This window comes from Excalfactoria chinensis, chromosome 3, assembly GCF_039878825.1.
Source record: "Excalfactoria chinensis isolate bCotChi1 chromosome 3, bCotChi1.hap2, whole genome shotgun sequence".
Taxonomy (NCBI): domain Eukaryota; kingdom Metazoa; phylum Chordata; class Aves; order Galliformes; family Phasianidae; genus Excalfactoria; species Excalfactoria chinensis.
In genome coordinates, this window is record NC_092827.1 from 10,066,447 (window position 1) to 10,088,044 (window position 21,598).

Genomic DNA, 21,598 nt, shown 5'->3' on the forward strand with positions numbered 1-21,598 from the left:
CTGGTCTCTTTTCAGCTGTGCGTGGGGACAGGACTAGGGGAAATGGGCTGAAACTTCAGCATAGGAAGTTCCGCACAAATGTGCGCAAGAACTTCTTTATGATGAGGGTGACAGAGCACTGGAACAGGCTGCCCAGGGAGGTGGTGGAGTCTCCTTCTCTGGAGATATTCAAGACCCGCCTGGACGCCTACCTGTGCAATGTGTTGTAGGGAGCCTGCTTTGGAAGGGGGGTTGGACTCGATGATCTCTAGAGGTCCCTTCCAACCCCTACAACTCTGTGATTCTGTGATTCTGTGCTGGGGCAGCTAATGTGGGGCAGCATTTAAATCTCTTTGTGGCTCTGGGCCTATAGTGCATAAAGAAGTCATCAGGAAATCAACTTGAAAACTGTACAGGCCTTCAAGTAATTCAGCACCTTGGAGTTAGACATGAGACCTAATAACTGGCCAAAGATTCTGCATCTGAAAAAGAATCTGAGCACCCAAAAGTACACCAGAAGTTTTGATGAACCTACAAGACTGCAAGCAATGCTAAATATACAACAGTATCAATTGTATTTCCTCTTATTTGATGTTTATTTAAAAGATAGTTCTTGATGAAGTATTTTCTATAAACACTGCCACTTAAAGTGCTGCAAATAATTTCTGTGTATAGTCCATTTGCACAACTGCTATTTATTTTAAGCATTGCCTGATTTGTATTCCTAATGGAAACTTCAATAGCAAACATTTCCATACCAAGCTACAGTAATTCCCCCTTTTAGTCAATACAGTCTTCATCTACATCAGTAAACAGCACAGTACAATTGACACAAATACGCAGTGGAACAGTTTGTGTTGAGGACCTGGCATCCATATCACACACGTTCTGGATGTTTTAACTCAGACCTATGGAGTAAGCGCATGCCTATGGGCAGCCATTGGAAACAGCAATGCAGTAGGTGTGATTCCAGGATGCATTTTCTAGAACTGTTTAATGCACAGAAATGCAGCCTCTGTGCCCCAGGATTGTACACTCACTTAGTTAATTACTCAAACAACAACAACAAAACGAACAAGAAATAATGAGGACATTCACCTGAAAATAATGCTCCTGGGAATCCTAAAGTATGTTTTTTTCCTTGAGCTGCGAATATCTTCCGTTGTATGAGAGTACAAGAAAATAACTTCCTTATCATCTAAGTGTAATGACCAACACTCTTTTACCAATCCATGTGAAAACATATGGAAATCTTCCTCAATAAAATCCTGATCTGACCAAGAACTAAAAAGTCATCTTTCCCACAAAAAGTTCACATAGAGAACTAATTACTAATCAAAAATGAGCTTCAGTCCCTTTTACCCTGAATACTCATTAAAGGAAGTGAAATGTTATAAATGCTTGGATCTCCTGCTGGTGGCTTCCCCTGGGAAGATTAAATGCGGAGTTTGGGGTTTTGTCTGCTACGAGGCAGAACACCCTACAGATAGGAAGCCCCCATGAGTGACAACACTCAGACCATTAGTTTCTCAGACAGCCAAGGGTCAACAGTTTAGAAGAAATTCTGTGACAGAAGGAGAAGTAAAGCCCTGGATTTACCACAGATAATCATATTTCTCTTCCGCAAAATTAGCATTTTGCCCTACATATCTATATTGCTTACAGAACAACAATAAACCGAAAATAAATGTATGACAGTGACGTTACAGAGCAGATCTCACAAAGCATAACTACCAAAGCAAGGGAGACCATCTCATTTGGTGCACACTTCAAAAGCCGGATACTGCAGCTCCCTAGGAATACAGGGCTGCCTCCAAATTTCAGTACTCTTATACTCTCCATCTCACATTTTGCAGTACCATTTTGTAAATCTAATACTGAAATTACTCTCTGATATTTCCCCCGTGAGTGAAGTATCTCGTGAATTATCTGCAAACACTTCAAACAGCCTTTTGAAGGGAGGAAGTCCCAGCAGCTCCAAGCTATTTCGGAAGATATTATCCCTCACAACACACAAAATCATTAAAAGAAATAAAATAATAAAATAAAATCCCTCTATTGCAGTTTGCCAAAAAGACAATTATGATTTCTAAAGAGTTAAAACACTTGACATACTTTATTAGGAATATTTTATAGAGACCATTTACATTCCTCAGAAACACATAAGAGAAATTATTAGATGTCTAATCCCAGGGTTGTACACCAAGTACTATTTAAAATAGAAGCTATAAATTATCAGTCAATAACAAGCACAATACCTGAAGCAGTAAAAATTCTTTCAACTGAAAATAACAGTTATTAAAAAGTCAGTCTTTTTTAAGAAAAGGATTGTGAGGCAACATCTCCAGCCATTAATATTAAAATATGTAGACAGAGGCTTATTTATGTAAGCTGAAGTTAGCAGTTTTTGCACGGGCACTCATTAAAAAGAAGGAGCTAGGTGAAAATTTACAGTCACCTGGTTCAGGGCTGAAGAATTTCAGGATTGGGCTCTAGTACATGTTTAAAGAAAAAGACAGTCCCACTTCTCTGCAGAAACGGTCAGTTTACTCAGTGTTAACTACTCACATTTGAAAGGCTTTCTGAAATTTTATTCAGCCTCACACTGTATTTATGAACTGTTCTGATCCTATTCTTCATCACTGCCATCCTGTATTTTTCCTAATTAAAATTACTTTGAAGTCTCTGACCTTCAGGCAGACACTCGATTCTGAATTAAAATGTAATTATCTTTGTAACACGAACACACTTTTAATGCTGCCCCCATGCTCTTCTTGTTACAGAATAAATGCATACTGAATATAAGGATAAGTCTATATTGCACTTGATAAAATGGTGAAGAATTAGAATAAAATAAACTGAGCAACCTGGCTTTCGTATCTGTCAAGAATGGAGAGACAGCAGGGAAAAATTAAAGGCAATGCTTAAAATTTAAAGAAGGAAATTCTTTGTACACAGTGCATAATTTACCTGCAGGACACGCTGCCACAACATCTCACCACTTTTGGTGGAACTAACAGAAGGTCCATCAGTCACAGGGTTTATATTCCAGTGGTATTACACAGGTAGTGCATGGTTTACTGAACTGAACCGAACCACTCATTGAAGGTGAAACAGGCCCGTAAATTACAGAGAATGCATTTCTTTGCATAAATCACAGTGGTTTTTTTCCTTAACTTTTGGTTCCAGTTACTGTAGCTATCAGGCGAGTTGGCACAATGAGGGCAACACTTCCTGTTGACCTCTCTGTATTCACCATTGCTTCTCCCAGGAATTCCTTAGTCTGGAAGAAGGGCAGCTCAAAACCATGTTCTGCTTTGCACTATTTGTAACCTCTTGTAAAGCCAAACAGAAGGAATTTAATTACTTACCTTTACGTAAAGCTGCTGAAACTCCTCAAGGTTCAGCCTACCACTTGGACAGTCCTTTAGAAATCCTTTGTACCACTGTTTTAGCTCGTGTTCGTTGAACTCCGTGCTCTTCACCAGATCTTCCATCACCTCAGGGGCCAGCTTGCTATTCTGTTTCCCCATTCTGCCTTAAGAAGAAATAAATTAATACAGTTAGCCAAGTTGCTGTGATCATTTTAAACTTGATTAGGGACAAAGCTCAAACGCATCACTTGTTTTGCAGTCACTGGCTGTTGCTTTTAGTCAAACATAGCTTTACAGATTCCCTCAGTGAACACGAAGCTAGGCTGTGTTTGAACTTGAGGATGAAATGGTGAAAAGTATAACATACTTCTAACATTCAAGGCCTGGATATGAACTGCTCATCTACCTTCAAATTATTGAGGAAAAGAAATCTCTTGTTTTTAATAAAAGTATCATCTAAGCGAAAGATTTATTACCCATCCCTTGGAAAGTACTATCCCATGTCATGGTACTGCTACTACCACATCACAAAGTTGCCTCTATGTTAGTGATACTTTTAATTCTTAGATTTTCTTCATACTAAGGCTGAAAATAATGACTTCACTTGCTTTCTTTAAAATATATATATATGTATATGTAACAAATACTTTTCACACATTCAAGGATGTCTACAGAGTCTGCCTCTTCAAAAAACCTCTCTGATATGACATTGGCATTAGCAGCTATTCCTCACAGGTACAGGGCTGTTGACAGGCTGCACTGTGGGGAAGCAATGACACATACAGCATCACTGTTAACTCCATTATGTCTGTCACACGCACCTTGCATACATGTATACAAAACACACAGAAACACAAAATAGGCATGTTTGCATATGTAAGTACAGAGCTCTCAGAGATTCTGATGTCGAACTTTCCCTTGATACATATTTAGAGATAATGTTTTAAGAAATCCTTTCCTTTAACCTGTTCCAGGGCTACTGTACTACAGTTAGTTCATGACAGATGTCTTTCAGTTGCTTTGTAATTGCATGACACACAGTACTTAACTTGTTCTGTACAGCACTGCAAAGAGATGAATAATTTCTTGCCTGAGCCTAGCTTAGCATTTCCATTTTTATCTTCCAGTAGAGCATCTGTCTCTAATGACAGCACTGCACAGAATGCACTGGTTTCTAGTCCACAGCACTACCCATTACTGATATTAATCTATCGCTTTTGGCATCTTCACCTATTTCTATGTTTAGTTTCTTTCCCCTCAGAAGGAGATACTTTATTCTCTTCTGGCAAATCAATTTATTTATAAAACTTCACAGGAACCATCCCTGAACAAGCACAAAGCTTCCCATTCCTCCCCATTTCTGCACCGCCAATACATCCCCAGGTGCCAAGCTACCAGCAGCACCTCCAGCACCGAGAAGGACAACGCTGTTCTACAAAGCATTCAGCTGGTACAAAACAGAGAAATCCGGTCTTTGGAAAGTACAAAGGTCACTTCAGCACAAACATGGAGAGTCTGACCTTTCTGTTAACTCCCACAGTACGTGCAGGTGTTTAGAAACTAGCTGTTTTGCTATATGGTGGGTTGCAGTTTATGGCATGCCATGCAGAACAGTTGTCCCAGCCTTTTTTATCTCTTTTTTTTTTTCCCCTTCTCTAAACAATATTACCCTTTGCAGTCATAAGGTGCTTCGCTTAGGACCCAGAGGATCCTTACAAATTCTCATCAGTTGCAGTAACTATTTTTGGTAGATTCACAGGGCAGCTTCTAGATCTCGTAATTTAGCCAGCTGTGCTTTAAATTGACTCATTTCACTTGGATCTTTAACCCCACTAATATTTACCTCAAAAACATCTTCATATAAGCAAAGATCCGGTGTTTCTGACTGACAGATTTTCTGTTACTGCCAACGTAAAAAACACATTTTTATATTCATTATGTTTGCTTCACAGTCCATGAACCTAGACTGTAATGGAAGCAGACAGAATATGCTTGCTATGTTATTACTGCTAGCATGGACACAAAACACCATACAAAATGGAGCACTTCTGCATGTGTATAAGGAGCCGGACAAAAATCCACGCATAAAATGTCTTCTAATATCAGATTCAGAGACAAGACAGGGTTTTTCTGCCTTGGTGATGCAGGTCCCTAGTTTTGGTAAGCTACTTGTTCAGATATAGGTTGTTCAGTGAGTCTTAAAAGTCTTCCATCCTCTACTAAATCAATGAAAAGCATGGCTAAGATCTTAATAAAGACTTTCCTAAAGCGTTCCACAGAACCAAACCAGTATTTGAAGAAGGTATAATTTGGGACTGATGGGCTTTGTACTTTTACCTGCTGCTCCAGTACAGTACGGGACATGCTGTGCCTCGCTCTGTTTGAGATGAAGGACTGCACAAACTGACCAAGCTGGTCACAGTGCCTTCCTGTAATTAGGCACCCATTCTTTCTTCTAGATTCAAAGCTCTTTTGCTACAGAATTGAATTACAATCTGTAAGAAAGCTCAAGAGGCTCATATAATTATCAAATATAAACGCACACTTCTGGCTCTGGGAGATCCAGCTTATTTGGGAATAAAAACTCAAATACATAGATTATCTAGTTAATCACATTCTAACATCTTCTGGAGTTTCACTGAATCTCTTATTATTATTGAAAAAGTACAATTGCCCATTAGCAATGAGCATGCCACTGCCAACACATTTAATTCTCTAAAATGAAAACTACTTTTAATTAACTCATAATCATGGTTTCCCAAACGTTGTGTTTTTTTCCTTGTGAAGATCTATGAATATGCATTAGGAAAATACAGGAGAGCACAGCTGCAGAGTCACTAAATCTTTGAGAGGAAAGGTCACTCTGCAAGCATTTCTTTGTCTAGTTAAGTTTTATTCTTTCTAACTACAAATTTTCTTCCAACTTCCATGCTTCCAACCACGCAACGTGACTATTCAAGCAGTGTTATTCATTTTCTGTTGCATTTTCTGATCATTAAAAGAAAGTCAGGGGAAATAAAGAGAAAAAGAAGGCAACATGCTTTGGTTCCAAGTAAGCATGGGGAAAAAACCCATGATAAAGAAGCAATGAGCGAAGTGGGTGGCTCTGAGCATGAGTAAAGGTTTTGAGCATGTTCTCAGTGAAATTAACTTCAGTAGGAGAACGCTTATTAATATTAGCAAGAGCAATACAATGCAGGTTAGAGATAAAGAAAACTACTAAAACTCTTCTGTTGTGTCACGTACACAGCAACAGCAATAAAGGCTGAACTTAGAAGATACATCCTCTTGGCTAAAGTGCTGCAAGAGACCATCAGCCACCCACAGACATTGTCCTCCCAGAAATGCTTAGGGCAGCGGGATGTCGGCTGTCACACAGCAGCACCTGAACGGCTGCTTTTACACTTGGAAGGTCAGTTTTAAAAGCTGAAATTTAACTAAAGAACAGATTCCAAAGCTGGGGCAGCTCAGACTGTGCCAGCAGCAGACAGGGAAAATACAAGGATGTCTGCCAGTTCTTCCCTGATGAATCATTTGTTCAATATCTTTCCTGCGATGCTACCCCACATCCCACATGAGCTTCAGACCTTTAAAAACTCTCTGCTCTACATAAAGCCATCACCACAATCCCCTGGCCAACAGCAGGGCTTTCCCCTGGAGTATTTTGCAGCTATTCCCACACAGGTTTATCAGGTCTGCCTTTGCCACGTGCTTTGCTAGTACTAAATTACCAGCATGAGATCAGTTAATAATCAGACTAAAGTTCTGATTATTAAGACCTACACAGGAGGAGAAAAAAAAAAGGAAAAAGAAAAAGAAATAAATACATTTCAATAGCAAAACATGACTTATAAAACCTCCTCTACTCTTTAATGATTTCAGAACACCTCCCAGCTGTTGCTAACACAGCTCCAGTCCCACCGGCTTCCTTTTTTCCCTTTCTCTCTATTCTCCTTTGGCCTCCTCGGCAGGTTTTCAATTTTGAAAGGTACTAAGTGCAAACAAATAGAACTCTGGTCGTTTCTATGGAAGAGTAAACAGTACTGCTAAAGATGTCATATTTGTGCTGAAAAAAAGACCCAAATTCCTTTGAAAAGATAGCAGCAGCAATGCCCAGTCAGGTCTCCAAAAATCCCTTTTGGTGCCTTTTTGCTTGCTTTGCTTAAATCAGTTATATAATGCTATTTTCTTAGCAAGTTGCTTTAAGAGTGTTGCCAGCAGGTGAAGCGACCCTTTCATTCTCACTCACTCACTGGTGAGGCACAGATAGAGTAGTGGGTCCAGTTCTGAGACCCCAGCTCATGAGAGACTTGAGAATGCTGGAGAGACCACAGTGTAAGGCCATGGAGGGGACTGGAGCATCTATGTATCATACGTAGGGAGGCTGTGACAGCTGGGGCTGCTCACACTGGGTTGCAGAAGGCTTGAGGGGATCTTATCAGTGTGCAAGTTCCCAAGGGGTATTTAAAGGAGACAGAGAATGGCACTCCTAGTAGTGAGCAGGAAGGTAAGAGGCAATGGGCACAAACTGAAATTCAGGAAATTCTGAATGTAGAAAAACTTTTTGTTTCTTTTTTCTTCTTTTGTTTTTCCCCAGGTACAAGTTTCCCAGAGAGGTTGTGGAGCCTCCTTCCCCTGTAATACTTGAAGTTCTGGTGCACACGGCCTGCCTGAGTTCCCTGCACAAGAAGGGTACTGGACTACAGCATCCCCTTGCAACCTCACTGACTCTGTGGAACAATTAGGGAGAAATGGAGCAGTCGTACTGCCTGACTTGTGGTACCCCCAGTAGACTAGTTGCACTAAATTTCCTCCCTAGGTAGCTGGAAATTAAAAGATTCATCAAAAGAATCATTTAGAGGTGGTGACCGTAGTCACCCCAAAGGAGTGCAAGCAGATTCACCTATGACCCTGAGCATATATACCTACCTGCCTCTAAGCACTGGGGCTGCCCCAACTTATCAGTACATTTTGTCTGCTTTAACACCTGCTGGTTTCCTGCTCTTGCTTTCCCAGCCATCCTGCATGAGCTGAGGGGGAAGGTCAATTAGCATCTCTGCGGCTACATGCTGTATGTGCATTAAATGAGTCCTCTAGTAAGGCGCACATTTTTCTTGCTTCTGCCTGGCTCGGGGAAATGGGAATGAGTCTTGTGGACTATGCCAGAAGCAAATGACAACACCCCCCTTTGCCAGTTCAGCTGTGCTGGCAGGCACTCATTAGGTTGGAAGGAAAGCTGTGCTTCATCCCCACCCCTCTGCCCACTCCCAGCCCACGGCCTCCCACACGAACGTGCTGACTCCTGGGGACTACATGTGAAATCCAGGCACTAAGCAGGCAAGCGTGGTGGGTGTCTTTGCAGTCTTTGACACAATACAAATCTATTAATGGTACATTAAACACGGCATAGACTCCAACATACACGGATCTATAGGGGGAACAAAACCCAAAGCAATTAAATGCTGGGGAAAGCACAGAACTGTGCATAAAACCCACAGTAATAGAATAATTTTCTCATTATTTTTGATCGAATTTCCAGCTATGTGCTGCTAAGAACTGTAACTCTTGACAACTCCCAGCACTACTCCTTTCTCCTCAGGCTACTTCTGCCACTGCCCTTCCTCTGCTAATGTCGGCATGAAGGATGGATAGAAGCAGCTATCAAATCACACAGATGCTTCGATCTCTCACATACACTTCTTGTTTGTTTCACAGAAGAAATACGGAGCCTTATCCTGTCACAAACAAAAAAAAGCCAACAATCTCATCCAAAGCCCCAGAAGAAGAAATATTCATGGAAGAATATACATGGAAGAGGAATTTTCCCATCCAATCGACAAACAAAAGCTACAATTGTAATGACCTTGTTCAACAGCAGTGCTTCCTTGGCAACTTGTGAAGCATCTCTTCTCTTGAGCTGTCATCACTATTTCCAAGCCATTCTGTATGACACAGGGGTCACGCCCAGCTATGTCCTACCCCACTGCAGAACCACACTGCACAGGGAATGCCTTTTCTACCTCCAACACATGAAAAAGACAATGATCCTTTAGACAAGGTAGTCCTGCTAGTGCTGTATGATACCACAAGGATCTTGTAGTGGCACCAAATTACTACTACAATTTGAAGGCAGCAACACAGTGGAAGACCAACAAGGACAGGCAATGCAGAGGTCTTCCCTTACAAAATACTGAAGCCCCTGTTAAGAAATTTTCATCGAACATACTGTTTTACATCAGGGAAACAGTGGAAAAATCACAATTAAGCAGAATTTATGTGTATAACCCCATATTGATATTAGGAACACTCATAACATGCTGTTGATAACATAAGACATGAACTAAGTCTGAAACAAACAAGCTAGGTTCGGATAAAATTACACTACAGTAAAAACTGGTATAAAGCCAGTTATTTTAGATTACTCTACTGGTTTTACTAAAGATCAGATTCAGGCCTGCAATCTCTCTGTGTAAAAGAAATGGGAAAAATAGAGGGTAATGACATTAAGGAATGCAATTATCCAACTGAATTGAATAATAAACGGAGAGAAGAGGTTTAAGCAAAAGAAAAGATGTATATCTTTAAATTTGAAACAAGATAGATATTCAATTAGATTCAAGCAATAATAATAATAATAACAAAACATTTGAAAGAGTAAGAGCTGCAAAGGAGGATGCTTTAGCACAACAGCTGGTAGGAAGGGCTTTCTTTTTCTCTAGGTGACTAGGGATCAGAAGCTGGATTTATTTTATTACAAATGAGGAAACACTGGAATTTGTTTTCTGTTGAGTGTGAAATAAAACAAAAAATGGGAATTCTCCACACTTTGAACATGCAGATTGAGAGCAATCCTGGACACACCAGTCATTCCACAGTTGATCCATTCCTGTGGGTCACAGTAGGGCTCTTATTCAAAGCCCAACTCCAAAGCCAGCAGGTAGTGATGTGATGTACATCTCGGTCCTATTTCTTCTCCCCTTCTCATCAGGATTAGGAAACTGCTTGCAGCATGCCCTAACTGTCTTTTCACCTTCGCAAGTGGATGTAGGAGGAAGTTTGTAGCATAAAGCAGAGGCTCATGTGTGTCAGTCAACAAGACCAAAGAACTCAGACAAGCTTCCCAGCTATACCACTTAGCTCAAGCCTTGTCAGACAGGGACAAAATTTCTCCTTCATTTGTTCCTTCTCTCTATTTTGACCAGAAGGAGGAGGGCATCCATATCTCTACAGAAAGTATTGGCTCTGAGTGATCTTAAGAAAATTTGCACTGAACTTTTCCTCATTAATTCTTTTTTTGCTTCATTTTATACCATAAAATAACAATTAATTTCTTTTTTTCTGTCGTGTCCACTTCTCTTTCTCCAGCATTCAGACAGCATTTGGTGACCTATTTGAGATCTCCTAGACAATTGAGAGAATCATTCCTGAAGGGAACAATAAATATGCTTGTTAATGGTTAGTGTCAGACAAACACGTAAATGCATCTGTTGCCATAGTTTCATTTTGCTACTGGCCCAGCCTCTATCAGCTGTGGTCATCAGTAAGTACCATGGAATGTGAGCTGTAGAAGTTTCATTTATCATCAGTTGGATTAATATTTTCCAAACCGGTCTACTCTCTCCAATTTTGCCCTCATTAATGCAGTACATTTACTGCATATTTTTGTAATAATTGGTATGCTAAATGCCTTTCCAATTAATTTATGTAATGCTTAGTACGATCATCCAGAATGTTCCACCAGTAGAGCTTTGGACTCTATGACGTTTGTTATATGCCTAGGCATAATTTGATTGACTGGTCTGAGGCTTTATTCTAGAATCTATCGCTTCCAAAAGGTCTTCCCATGTGAGATGCCTTGAAATCCACGACTTTCTGGACATTAGTATTTCAGTGTGTCCTCTGGAACAAGTTGCATTTCAGCACAGATCTTTATAAGACATGCTTGGGGATAAGATTCCTTAGACTTCAGGCATCTTCACCACATTTACCTACAATCACTTTATGTTTTGAGCATTTCTAAGTAAATACTCATTTATTCCAGGCAGTTTGCTGGGAAAAGAATACATGTTTTCATTCCACACGTATTTCAGTCTGATTTGCTAGCAGTTTGCATTATTGCTAGTTTAGTCAATGTACCCTTATGCTTGATGTGAAAAAATTAGCAAAATTCATTAAGTTTGTATGTTTACTAAGAGTTCTTACTCATCTTCCAGTCTTATTTTAATTTGGGTTTGAAGTCACCACGTGCCTTTCCAGAACCACAGTTCTGTTTATGATACCCGCTTTCTATCCACATTCCTCATCACCACCTACTTTTCTGCCCTGGTGGATGAATCACACTCAACACTAGCTATTCAAAATGTTAGTTGTCTTTGGTCCTTCTGCAGTCAATGGAGACGGCCAGCAATCTCCAGAGTGATTCACTCCATGCAGAGAAAGTTGTCTGAAAGAGGCAGGATGAATATATGTACATCTATTTTAAGACAGGATGATTCACTCTCTACAAGTGTTTCTTTCTTACTGATGGTTGTACAAGCCACATGGCAAACTTGCTTAGATGTGAAACTGGATTTCTAGATGCTTAAACTGAAGCGAGAAGGATCCCACCATGCTCATCAGCAATGGAGAATGAAGAACTGAAATGTTGTCCCCGACCTCACTAGGAAGCACACAGTTTGCTGCAGTCGTTTGCTCCTCTGTGTTAAAACCTTTATTCAGGTGTGATGGGTGCCAATACAAGTACAGTGTACTGGTGTACCAAATACAGGCCCTCATCTTTACTGTATTTACTTCTAACAAGACAATGGAAAAATCCTCTCTCCCCTCATTTCAAGTCCCCCCAAATGAAACAGTTTTAAGCAGCCAAAGTGCAGAGATCATGCTTCTAAATATTGTCTCATTATACCCCTTATGTCAGCTGAAGTCCCAGCCTCAAAGAATGAGAAAAATATTTATTAAATACTATAATATCTGAGAAGAAATTTCACCGTGAGCATCTTAACACTATGTAAAAGATTGGTCTAAAATAAATACAAGCCAATACTAATAGATAAATCTTTTGCTTCCATTCCATTCCTGCAGGAGAAGGGCATGCTTCAGACTCCAGAGTTAGTTTGCTTCTGCACACATACCTCTACCCACTGTGAATGAGAGTATTACAGCTGATGACTTTGACCTAAGCACTAAACAACTACATTACTAAAAACCACATGACTGTATTATGATAGATATTAACAGAAGAGGTTAGCGGGAAAGCAGATTACAGCTTTTTATTTTACTAAAACCCTTTCAGAGTCAAAACAAAGTGCTTACGTTGTGGGTAGTGATCCATTGGCACAATGCTCGCTCCAAATTCATTATAAACCAATCGTCAGAACTATCCCTTGTGACTGCTTCAGATGGAGCATGATTAAATGCAGAGGAAATACATTACTGAGAAGATGAATCATGATTCTGCGGAACGAAATCAATGGCTTTACACTTTTGAGTTGGACACCAAAGGGCGGTCAGACACGTTACTCACAGAAAACAAGTGAGCAAATGAATCACATAAACTGCTCGAACAGGATAACTACAGTTAAAACTTGACTGGCAGTAAGGCTGACTATAAAATAAACATGGAAGAAAACCTCAAAACATGTCCTTCAGAAACGGTTTTCAAACAAAAAGTGCTTCATTGCTCTAGAATGAATTATAAAGTTTTTTTTCGTCGCTTTTGATTCTTACAGTTTGGAAGATTTGCTACTTGGCAGCTTGTTTGTACCCATTTTCACTGTAATTCACTGTAGGCAGTGTGGGAACCATCTCATAACAAAGACAGGATGAACTGATGCTTTAGAGAGTATCGATTGCTGTGACCTAAACCTGCTTGGTCAAGAGCAAGAAGTCGTCAGAGAAATCCTGCTCATCTAAATTTATGCATCAGGCTTCTATCTATAGGCTCTCCCTCTGGACCTCCTCAGCAGTGCCTTCCCTTAACCCGTGGTTATGCACGGTACTGTGCACCTGGTGGTTAGCAAAGAAATAAGATTTTTCTGGCCTAGATGAACCAGTCTGCTACACCATGCTTACCTTACCAACAAGCTGTCAACTTCCCCATTTACCCATGGTAGCATGCATGCAGCCAGTAGAGTGCACAGTCAGCTGTCATGTCAGCTCATGGAGACCTGAGCAGGGAGCCTGTCCTATTTTACAGCATAACACACAACGGGTTTAATCGCAATTGAGATCTTCAAGTCATTTCTTAGCTGTGACTAGTGTCATCAGCAGACACTGAAGCAAAAAGGTCAATGCCTGGGGAAGTATGAGGCTGAACCAGTCCCTCCAGGCCTGAAGTAGGAAGTAATCATTATGTGCGCTCCTTCCTTTAAGAGTTTCACTTTCCAGTGCTGTCAATCTAATCTGTACCATAAAACACAACTGATTCAAAATACAGAAGAGGCTATAATGCAGATTAAGGAATTTTTTTTATTTTTCAGCTCAAAGAATCCACGCTACGTGGGGAAATGCAGCATCAAAAGTGCACACAATCATTTCCATTCCCTATTTCCTCGTTAATTAGTGCACGCTATTTGAAATCAGACTGATAGATAATTTAGATGGATCTCACAAATCATTCTCTCTGGAAAAATGGAAGTATTTTTACAGATGACTGAACACCTAGCAAGGTTATATATTTATGGAGAAAAAAGAAAAGGAAAGAATGCACTTCGACATTAATATTGATAGAACCTGCAAAATGAGCAAGAAGGACGGAGAAAAGGAAAGCTGTCTCTCTCCGAGGAGACTCTGTGTCCCCAATACAGGAACCTCATTACTATTTCATGACCTTAATGGCAAGCCTTTGAGCCTTGTATATGCCCTTCATAACTTAAAATTTATTACAGATATAAAACGGAAGATGGAGGATGTACAATAATTGAAAGCTATTCCAGTTTTTCCTTCTTTTATGTTGTACGATTGTTGCGAAAGACAGCAAGGTAAAAAAAAAAAAACACAAAAAGCCACTTTTTATACATCCCAAGTGTGAATCACAGCATATGGTCTTTCTGTTAAAAGATAAGCCAGAGGAGGTAGGGAGAGAGAGAAAAACCTCTCATGCTAAAGGACACGCATAATTTTATAATTTCATACATTAAAAATAATTGGAACAATTTCTTCCAACTGTTTTCAATGAGAGCTCTACTGGAATAAATTTTTATAGCTGGTTATTGCAGTTGTGCTAATAAAGCCCTCATATCGTTGCCCAGCTGAATCTCTGTGTGCACACATGCATTTTTTGTGGTGAGAAATCAAAGGCAGACAGAACTCGGCGAGAGGCAGAATCTCAATTTCACCATCACTTATCGTGGCCAAGCACAATAAAATCTATTTTATTTTATTGAAGGAGGAGGAGAAGGAAGACCTGTACAATAAAGGACACATTCGTAGAACCACCACGTCCAGAACTTCTGTGCTGCATCCTGTAAAACACAATAAGCAAGGTACAGAGGGGTTTTTTTCCTACTTGAAAGACACGTTTGCTTTTCAGATAACACTCTAAGTGCTGTTTTTCTAGGGCACGCAGTTCAGGAGTTATCTCTCTGGAGAGGAGAGAAAAAAGGTGAATAAAAAAATGCTTGCAACATTTTTTTATTTGGACATCCATGCATTCAGAATTCCTTCAGCAAAATACACAGGAACAGGAGGTAGCAACAGATCCATCGGAAGAGTAGAAAGCAGTGGCAATGCAGATGAAAAGTATGAAAGAAAACAAGTGAAAGCTATATAAATATTTAAGTTCTTGCACTATGAAATCCACCAAAAAATAATGTCTGAATTCCTGGTGATTATTATCTACCAAGGTAGTGCAATTGATGGAGGCTGCTACAGTCTGACGAGCTGGTTTGGAATCCCTGTGATGGTCTCTAAATAGCAAATCAAGAACACCAGCTGCAGTTCCATTAAATGGCCTGGGAAAATAAAACTCGGATTCACTGACTGCTATATAGATGAAGACCATCTGGGAAAACTACTTCAGGAGATCCAGCAAGAAAAAGACAGTAATACAGGCTATGAACCCTTGAAGGTATGATATATAATTCAAATTCTTGTAGGGCAAGATGTTTGTTCCTAATAGGGATGGCTGTCACTGGGTTGTCCACGGGAATAGATGAAGTCTCCAAAACTGGACTATCAAGGTGATGGACAGAAAAATAAATATATACATAAAATGACAAAATAGAAGCCAATAAAGGAGTCCGTCTCCAAGTCAAAGGTGAATTCTAGGAGACAACAAGCAACAAGGAACTGCCTGGACAGCATTCACACAGCTGTGCCTTACATAGCAACCACTCTCCCAGGTGACAGGTGACAGAGATGGGTGAAATACTTTGATTCCCTTCCATGACACTTAGCAGCTGCAACTGCACTGACAGCCACCCTGCCCTGCTTAGGTATGTAGGGTTTGAAAGGCTAGAAATATCAAACCCTGTCCCCTTCCTGGCATTACATCATGATTGCTCCACTCATCACTGGGGAATGCTGAAGTGAAAAGGGTTATGATAAAATATGGCTGTTACTCTCTCTAATGATGGCTGAGGGTTATTTTAATGGTGTCATTATCTATTTCATATTTCTTATGCTTCTGCAATAAAGTACACAAACTGTTGCTAAGAAAGAACAAAACCATCTTGGATGACAAACAGATGCATATCTTTTCTTTATATTTAATTCCATCTTTACCATTTAATTTTACCCACAGCTTTTTAACTTCAAAAGTGCCTGGAAACTTTACAATAGAGATCCCACCTACAGTGGAACCCAATCACCTGGTTTTAATGTCCTCTGATTTGAGTGCCTATACTGCAATAGATACTTAGGCCAATGGAGACGCAGTCATCTCCAGACAGCGATTCAGCAAGCTGAGCTAAGACATTTCTCCTATGATGGGATGAGTCATGCTATGGAGGTGCTGTTCTCTCTCTGTTGACTCCCCAGACTATCATGTCTAATAATCATTGATTAAATTAGCTTTTCTGAATTTGTCTGATCCCTTTTTGACCACATTTACATCCTGGTCCCCACAACATCCTGTGGAAATCAGTTTCATAATTTCATTAAATGTGATACAATAACTTCATTGGTGACCCTATTTCTTGAGCCACGAGAAACAGTGACTATTCCTTAATCAGCAGCTCCTCTTTGGTCATGACACAGTCAGACTCCATCTAGCCTATATTCCATACTCCTAAGAAACTTCGCGTCCTTCTTCTATACTTTCTGTGATTGCACCAGCTGTTTATCATACAAGTGGCTATAATCACAGACAGCACTTTCCACTTGCTCTAGCAGTGGCACACTCTTTGGATCAGGCCCTGTTTGAGCTAAATGCTATACTGGTAGAGCTCTTACTTCTCTCCAGCATAACAGTATAGGAGAAAAGATAAAGGAAATAAAATATACAGCTCAGAAATCAAGGTGAATACCAGAATAATAATAATAAAAAAAGCAGCAGAGAGAAACACTGCGATCTTAAAAGCTATTGTGGCAGTTGCCAGGAGCTTGAAACAGCCAGAAAATCAAATCAGAGGATGCAATATAAAATACTGTTGGCTGCCAGAAGGCAAAGAATCGTCTGAGCTGGTTATAGTGGTAGCATTTGTTTTTTTCTTTTTTTCTTGTTTTTAATTACTCCAAAAAGACTCAATACAAAAGAACTTGTTGCAGAATCCCCTCTGGAACTGAACAAGAAAAGACTCCAAATGAGATGGACTTTGGGTAGAAATATTTTCAACCCAAAGAAAAAAAAAAAAAAGGGAATACAGAAGAAATGATATTCAGGAAATCTGCTTTTTGCATGGTGGAAAAAATTCCTTCATTGTTTCTGACCACAGCAGCCGGGTAACTTAGGCCAAGCAAAGAGGGAGGTGAGCAAGTCAAGAAATATGTCAAGAAACAGTTTCAGGGAAAAAAAGATCCAGTGTCTTTTCTCACTTATACCAAGCTCAGTGTTATATTCTATGGGAAAACACGTGCACCTTGGAATGGAAAACGAAGAGTTTGAGGCAGGCAATGTAAGGAACCAGGTTTACAAAGACATGTAAGCACCGCCATGAGACTGGGGTACCTGCTTAAGGTAGGCACTGTTATCTAACCTCCTTGGTTCCTTTATATTCAAGCAAGTCAAGGTGAGGTTCAGGAGAAATGCATCTACTGGCTCTCCAGCAGCTTGAGTGCTCTTATGAAATCTCACCAAGTACCTAAATAGCTATGCAAATCTCATCTGAAGTATTTACCTGCTGCATCCCCTGCACAAAATGCAACTTAAACTCTGTCACCTCCGCTTTCTAAGCAAATGACACCAGCATACAAAGCAGCCCAAGCACTGAGCTTCATTGTGACAGACAGTGCATCCATGCTTTGCTTTGTGAGGTACCACTGCTCTGCAATCTAGGGGTCTCAGTTTCTTCAACACACCGTGGAATATGCAGGTTGGCATTTACTGCTTCATAAAAATAGCCTGGCACGTGTATTATCATATGTCTCACTAACAATGTCCTGGGGAGCTAAGCAGGCCAAGCTGTGAGCACACTGACAGACTGGGATAAGGAATGTGCCCAGTGCAAGTCCTGGCTATAAAGCTGCTGAACAACACATAGACTTCTATAGCTGCATCTCTATATACATGCAATAAATATAGGCTAAGCTGGTTTTATTTTGCAGACATGCTTAGTGCTAAAGGTGACGATGCAGTGTGACCCTGACTCTTATCAGGCAGGTTAGATAACAGCAAATTGCCTGTGAGTCTCAGTCCCAGTCTGTCCCTCTCATCTTTTTCCTACACTTCTGGCTCCCTCCTGCCCCATTAGCACCTGCTCCCAGTAAGTCTGCACCACCTTATCATGACTGTCTCCTAGCTTCCTTCCCTCTCTCCTTCCTACCTGGCTCCTATTCCCCGCTAAGTGCCAATTCTCATCACCCTTCTTGTCTTTCTCTTTTCCTTTGTTGGCTTTCCATCAGCAAAAACAGTGAGAGCGGCTATGTTCATAGCATGCCAGGTGTATGCCTAAGGTAAAAAAGAAGATTTAAATTCACTTAAGCTGGAGGGAAAATCATCTGGGCAACATCTTACTGACATTTTAACAGTCTGGGCACCTTCAGGCACAGAGATAAGGCCGGCACCAACTGGAGCAGAGCAGGAGTGGGGTTCTGCCAGGATCTTGCACAGGCATGAATCAGGAGGGATGGGGCAGGCCTGGGCACAGTGCTGCACTATTCAATGTTTTAGAGTGTTTCTGTTAAAAAAGCAGACGGTAAAGTTAAGTGAATTATGCAGCTTATAATTATGATGTGTAACGCCTCGACAGCCCAAGGCTGCCAGCTGAGAAATGCTGTGGTTTGCAGGTGCAAGATGCTAATGCAAGGAGGAAGACATCTCCTCACATACAGGCAGATGTGTCTTTCTCTGACCACCTGAAATCACTCAGGGATGCTCAGAGGAGGAAATGCTCCCTGGAGGATTGTTGGTGGCTGTGAAGCACAAGCAGTTGCATTCAGTGATTGAGCTGGCAAGTGAGATTCAGCCCAGTGCCTTGGTCCCACAGGGCTGGGTGAATCTAAAAGAGACAGGAAGAAAAACTGTGGGAAAAGTCCATAGTCATCCAGGAAGAAAGAAAATAAGAAAGAAAATATATATATGTCCTACAGTAGGAAATGGAGATTCAAACTAGAAGGGCGAAATGCTTTTAGTTTTATTTTCTATACCTTATTCTATATCCCTTCTGCCTCCTATTCTATATTCTTCTCACCCCTGGCAAAGAGGGTTGAGTAAACCTGTTTGTTTGCCATTTATAAGTGAAGTAGCAGTGGTGTCTGCTACTTATCTCCTCACCCAGGTTTCTTGGTAGAGGCCTGACCTGATTGGGTTGTTTGTCTTCCCAGAGCAGACACAGAAGCAAATCTGACCCTCACTGCTGCTGTCTGCCCCTACAAAAGGATGTAGGGTCCGAGATGTCACCTTCCACTTGTACATTCTCTTTTAAAACAAGTCTTCCAGAACCACCAGTGTTAGAAGGAACAAACCATTTTTTTTCTTTGTCTGTTCCCTTTGCTGTAAAGATTGGTTGAAAAACAAACAAGCAAACAAAAAATAATTAACAGACGTGGGAAAGCCCTGAGGAGATGCAATACTCGGAAGAGCCAAGGAATTCCATCAAATTACTTCCTGCCACCAAGGGGAGCCACTCGACACTTCTTTTCTGATGTCACACTTCCACCCTGCTCCGGTATCGCTGCTCCAAACCTGCTTAGACACATTATTTTTCCCTAACTTGCAATGAGCTAGGTTGATTTATGACTCCTAGAATCTGGCCAGGCTCCAGAAAGGCATCAAAGTGCCTGTCTGTACTGGTTTGCTCCCTCAAGAAACCGAAATGAAAATGGTTTCTATTATTAATGATGACAGTTAATAGCAAAAATCAGTTCCAGTTTTTAAAACTTTCACATGATAAGGGACAACAGAAAACTGAGCAGTTCTACTGTTAACGCCAAACAATTTGAAATGACTGCAAAGGAAACCACGTTTTCTCCAGCACAGCATCCACAAATCATGCACAGAATAGTACTGTGGCAGGAAACGTGATTAATTACAGTTGTTTCTACCTGGGTGGTAGCCATTAGATGCTGGATATCTAATCTAAACTAGTCATCAGGGCTCCGATGTACAATGTAGAGAAACAGGCATCCAATTCACCAATAGGCAATTCATCCCCTGCTAACGTGCATATACAAGATAAGTAGGATTAGTTGCTTTCTAGGGGTTCCTATTCCCATTTGACCAGCAAGAAAGCCAACATGATTAGTATAGACAATAAATCTAACTGTCAGACAACTAAATATGGCATGAAACAAAGTCTACTGCTGGTGCTCAGGCTCAGGTGACTCTCCTGGTATTTGGGACAACTGCAGAGTCCATAACCAAATTTTGCTTCAGTCCTTGAGACCCAAATCTAGGCACTATCTGGCTAGGTAAGTCCAGTGAAGAGGTGGTGGATCTCTGCTAAAACTGTGGGGACAAAATAGCAGCTCAGTGTTAAAGCAATCCCTGTGTAGATTCTGTCCAAGAAATTTTCTGACAACATGACCTACTATCTAGCCGGCTCAAAAAAGCACATTTGAGGGGCCAGAATTGCTAACAAAAATCCCACTAAGGCAAAATTTAGGTCCTCTCCAACCCTTATCTAGAAGCCATTATCATACATTCATTTAGTTGATAGATGTCTTTCAGGCTATATTAATTCAGTTAGTTTTAAAGCTATTTTGAATAATTTAAACATATTAGCACCACTGACTTGCTGACAGTTCCATGGGGAGTAGTTTAGTACCCACTGGTTCAGGTCATACAAAGGAAAAAACACAACTGTTATCTATAATAACTTTGTAGAGTTCCTATAACTCTACAATGGCAAAAGTCATTCTTTTTCTATGAATGTATCAGTAAAAGGCTAGGTTAGAAAACAGCATGCATGTAGTATTATGTAAGGAATTTAGCACCTGAAGATAGACAGGCATCCTATGAAGTCCCTCCTCTCCAAACACTACAGGTAGTTTTTATACTAGGCATCTAAATAGAGTGTAAATTAATTGGCTGAGTTTAACGGACTGAGGCAAACCATTCATAACCTGTATGGTCCCTATCCAGACACCATATAAGTCTCTTTACTTCACATCTCACGATTGGTTTCTCTGGATTCTCACCTTCCTTAAAGAATTGGCTTCTGAAAATAGAAATGACACCGGATGGCCGCTAACCTCAGCCTCAGTGAAGGTTTTTTGATTTGCTTTCAACTATGACATATGCTCACTTTGTCCTTGCTTTGCTCTCCAAAGCGGTTTACAAAACATGAAAAAAAGGACTGCCTTGTATTGTACGGAAAATAACTGTGCTGTAAGGAACAATACCAAGGCTGAAACGCCTAAAATTAGACCTGCAAGCTTTGCTTTCATTGGCAGCAACGTGTGTGCATCCGCATTGTCCCAATCCCACGTTCTACCTCTCCTGTTGTTGCGAAATACACTACTTTCTGAAAAACACTGAAGTTTTAAATTTAGCAAACAGATTCAAGGACTCTAGTGACCCTGGCAAATGGTTACTTTGATCACATTCACCTTTAGGCTTTAATACTGAATGAGCAGATCAGCTTATTTTCAAAAGTAGGAAGAGAGAGGCAGTATTTGCATAACAAAAAGTCGAATATCTCAGCAAT

The 21,598-nt window shown here is 40.5% G+C and overlaps 1 protein-coding gene across 8 annotated transcripts in view; it reads right to left on the reverse strand.

The window, feature by feature from the left end:
• Positions 1 to 21,598, reverse strand: part of VSNL1 (visinin like 1) — a 70,341-nt gene that overhangs the window by 34,286 nt on the left and 14,457 nt on the right. For 5 of the 8 annotated variants that reach the window (XM_072331579.1, XM_072331574.1, XM_072331581.1 and 2 more), the window contains exon 2: positions 3,351 to 3,517. In XM_072331579.1, the coding sequence (XP_072187680.1) occupies positions 3,351 to 3,512 (162 nt within the window). In that variant the 5' untranslated portion in view covers positions 3,513 to 3,517. The remainder of the gene's footprint in view (positions 1 to 3,350; positions 3,518 to 21,598) is intronic. The other 3 variants (XM_072331580.1, XM_072331576.1, XM_072331578.1) reach the window with 1 other exon arrangement.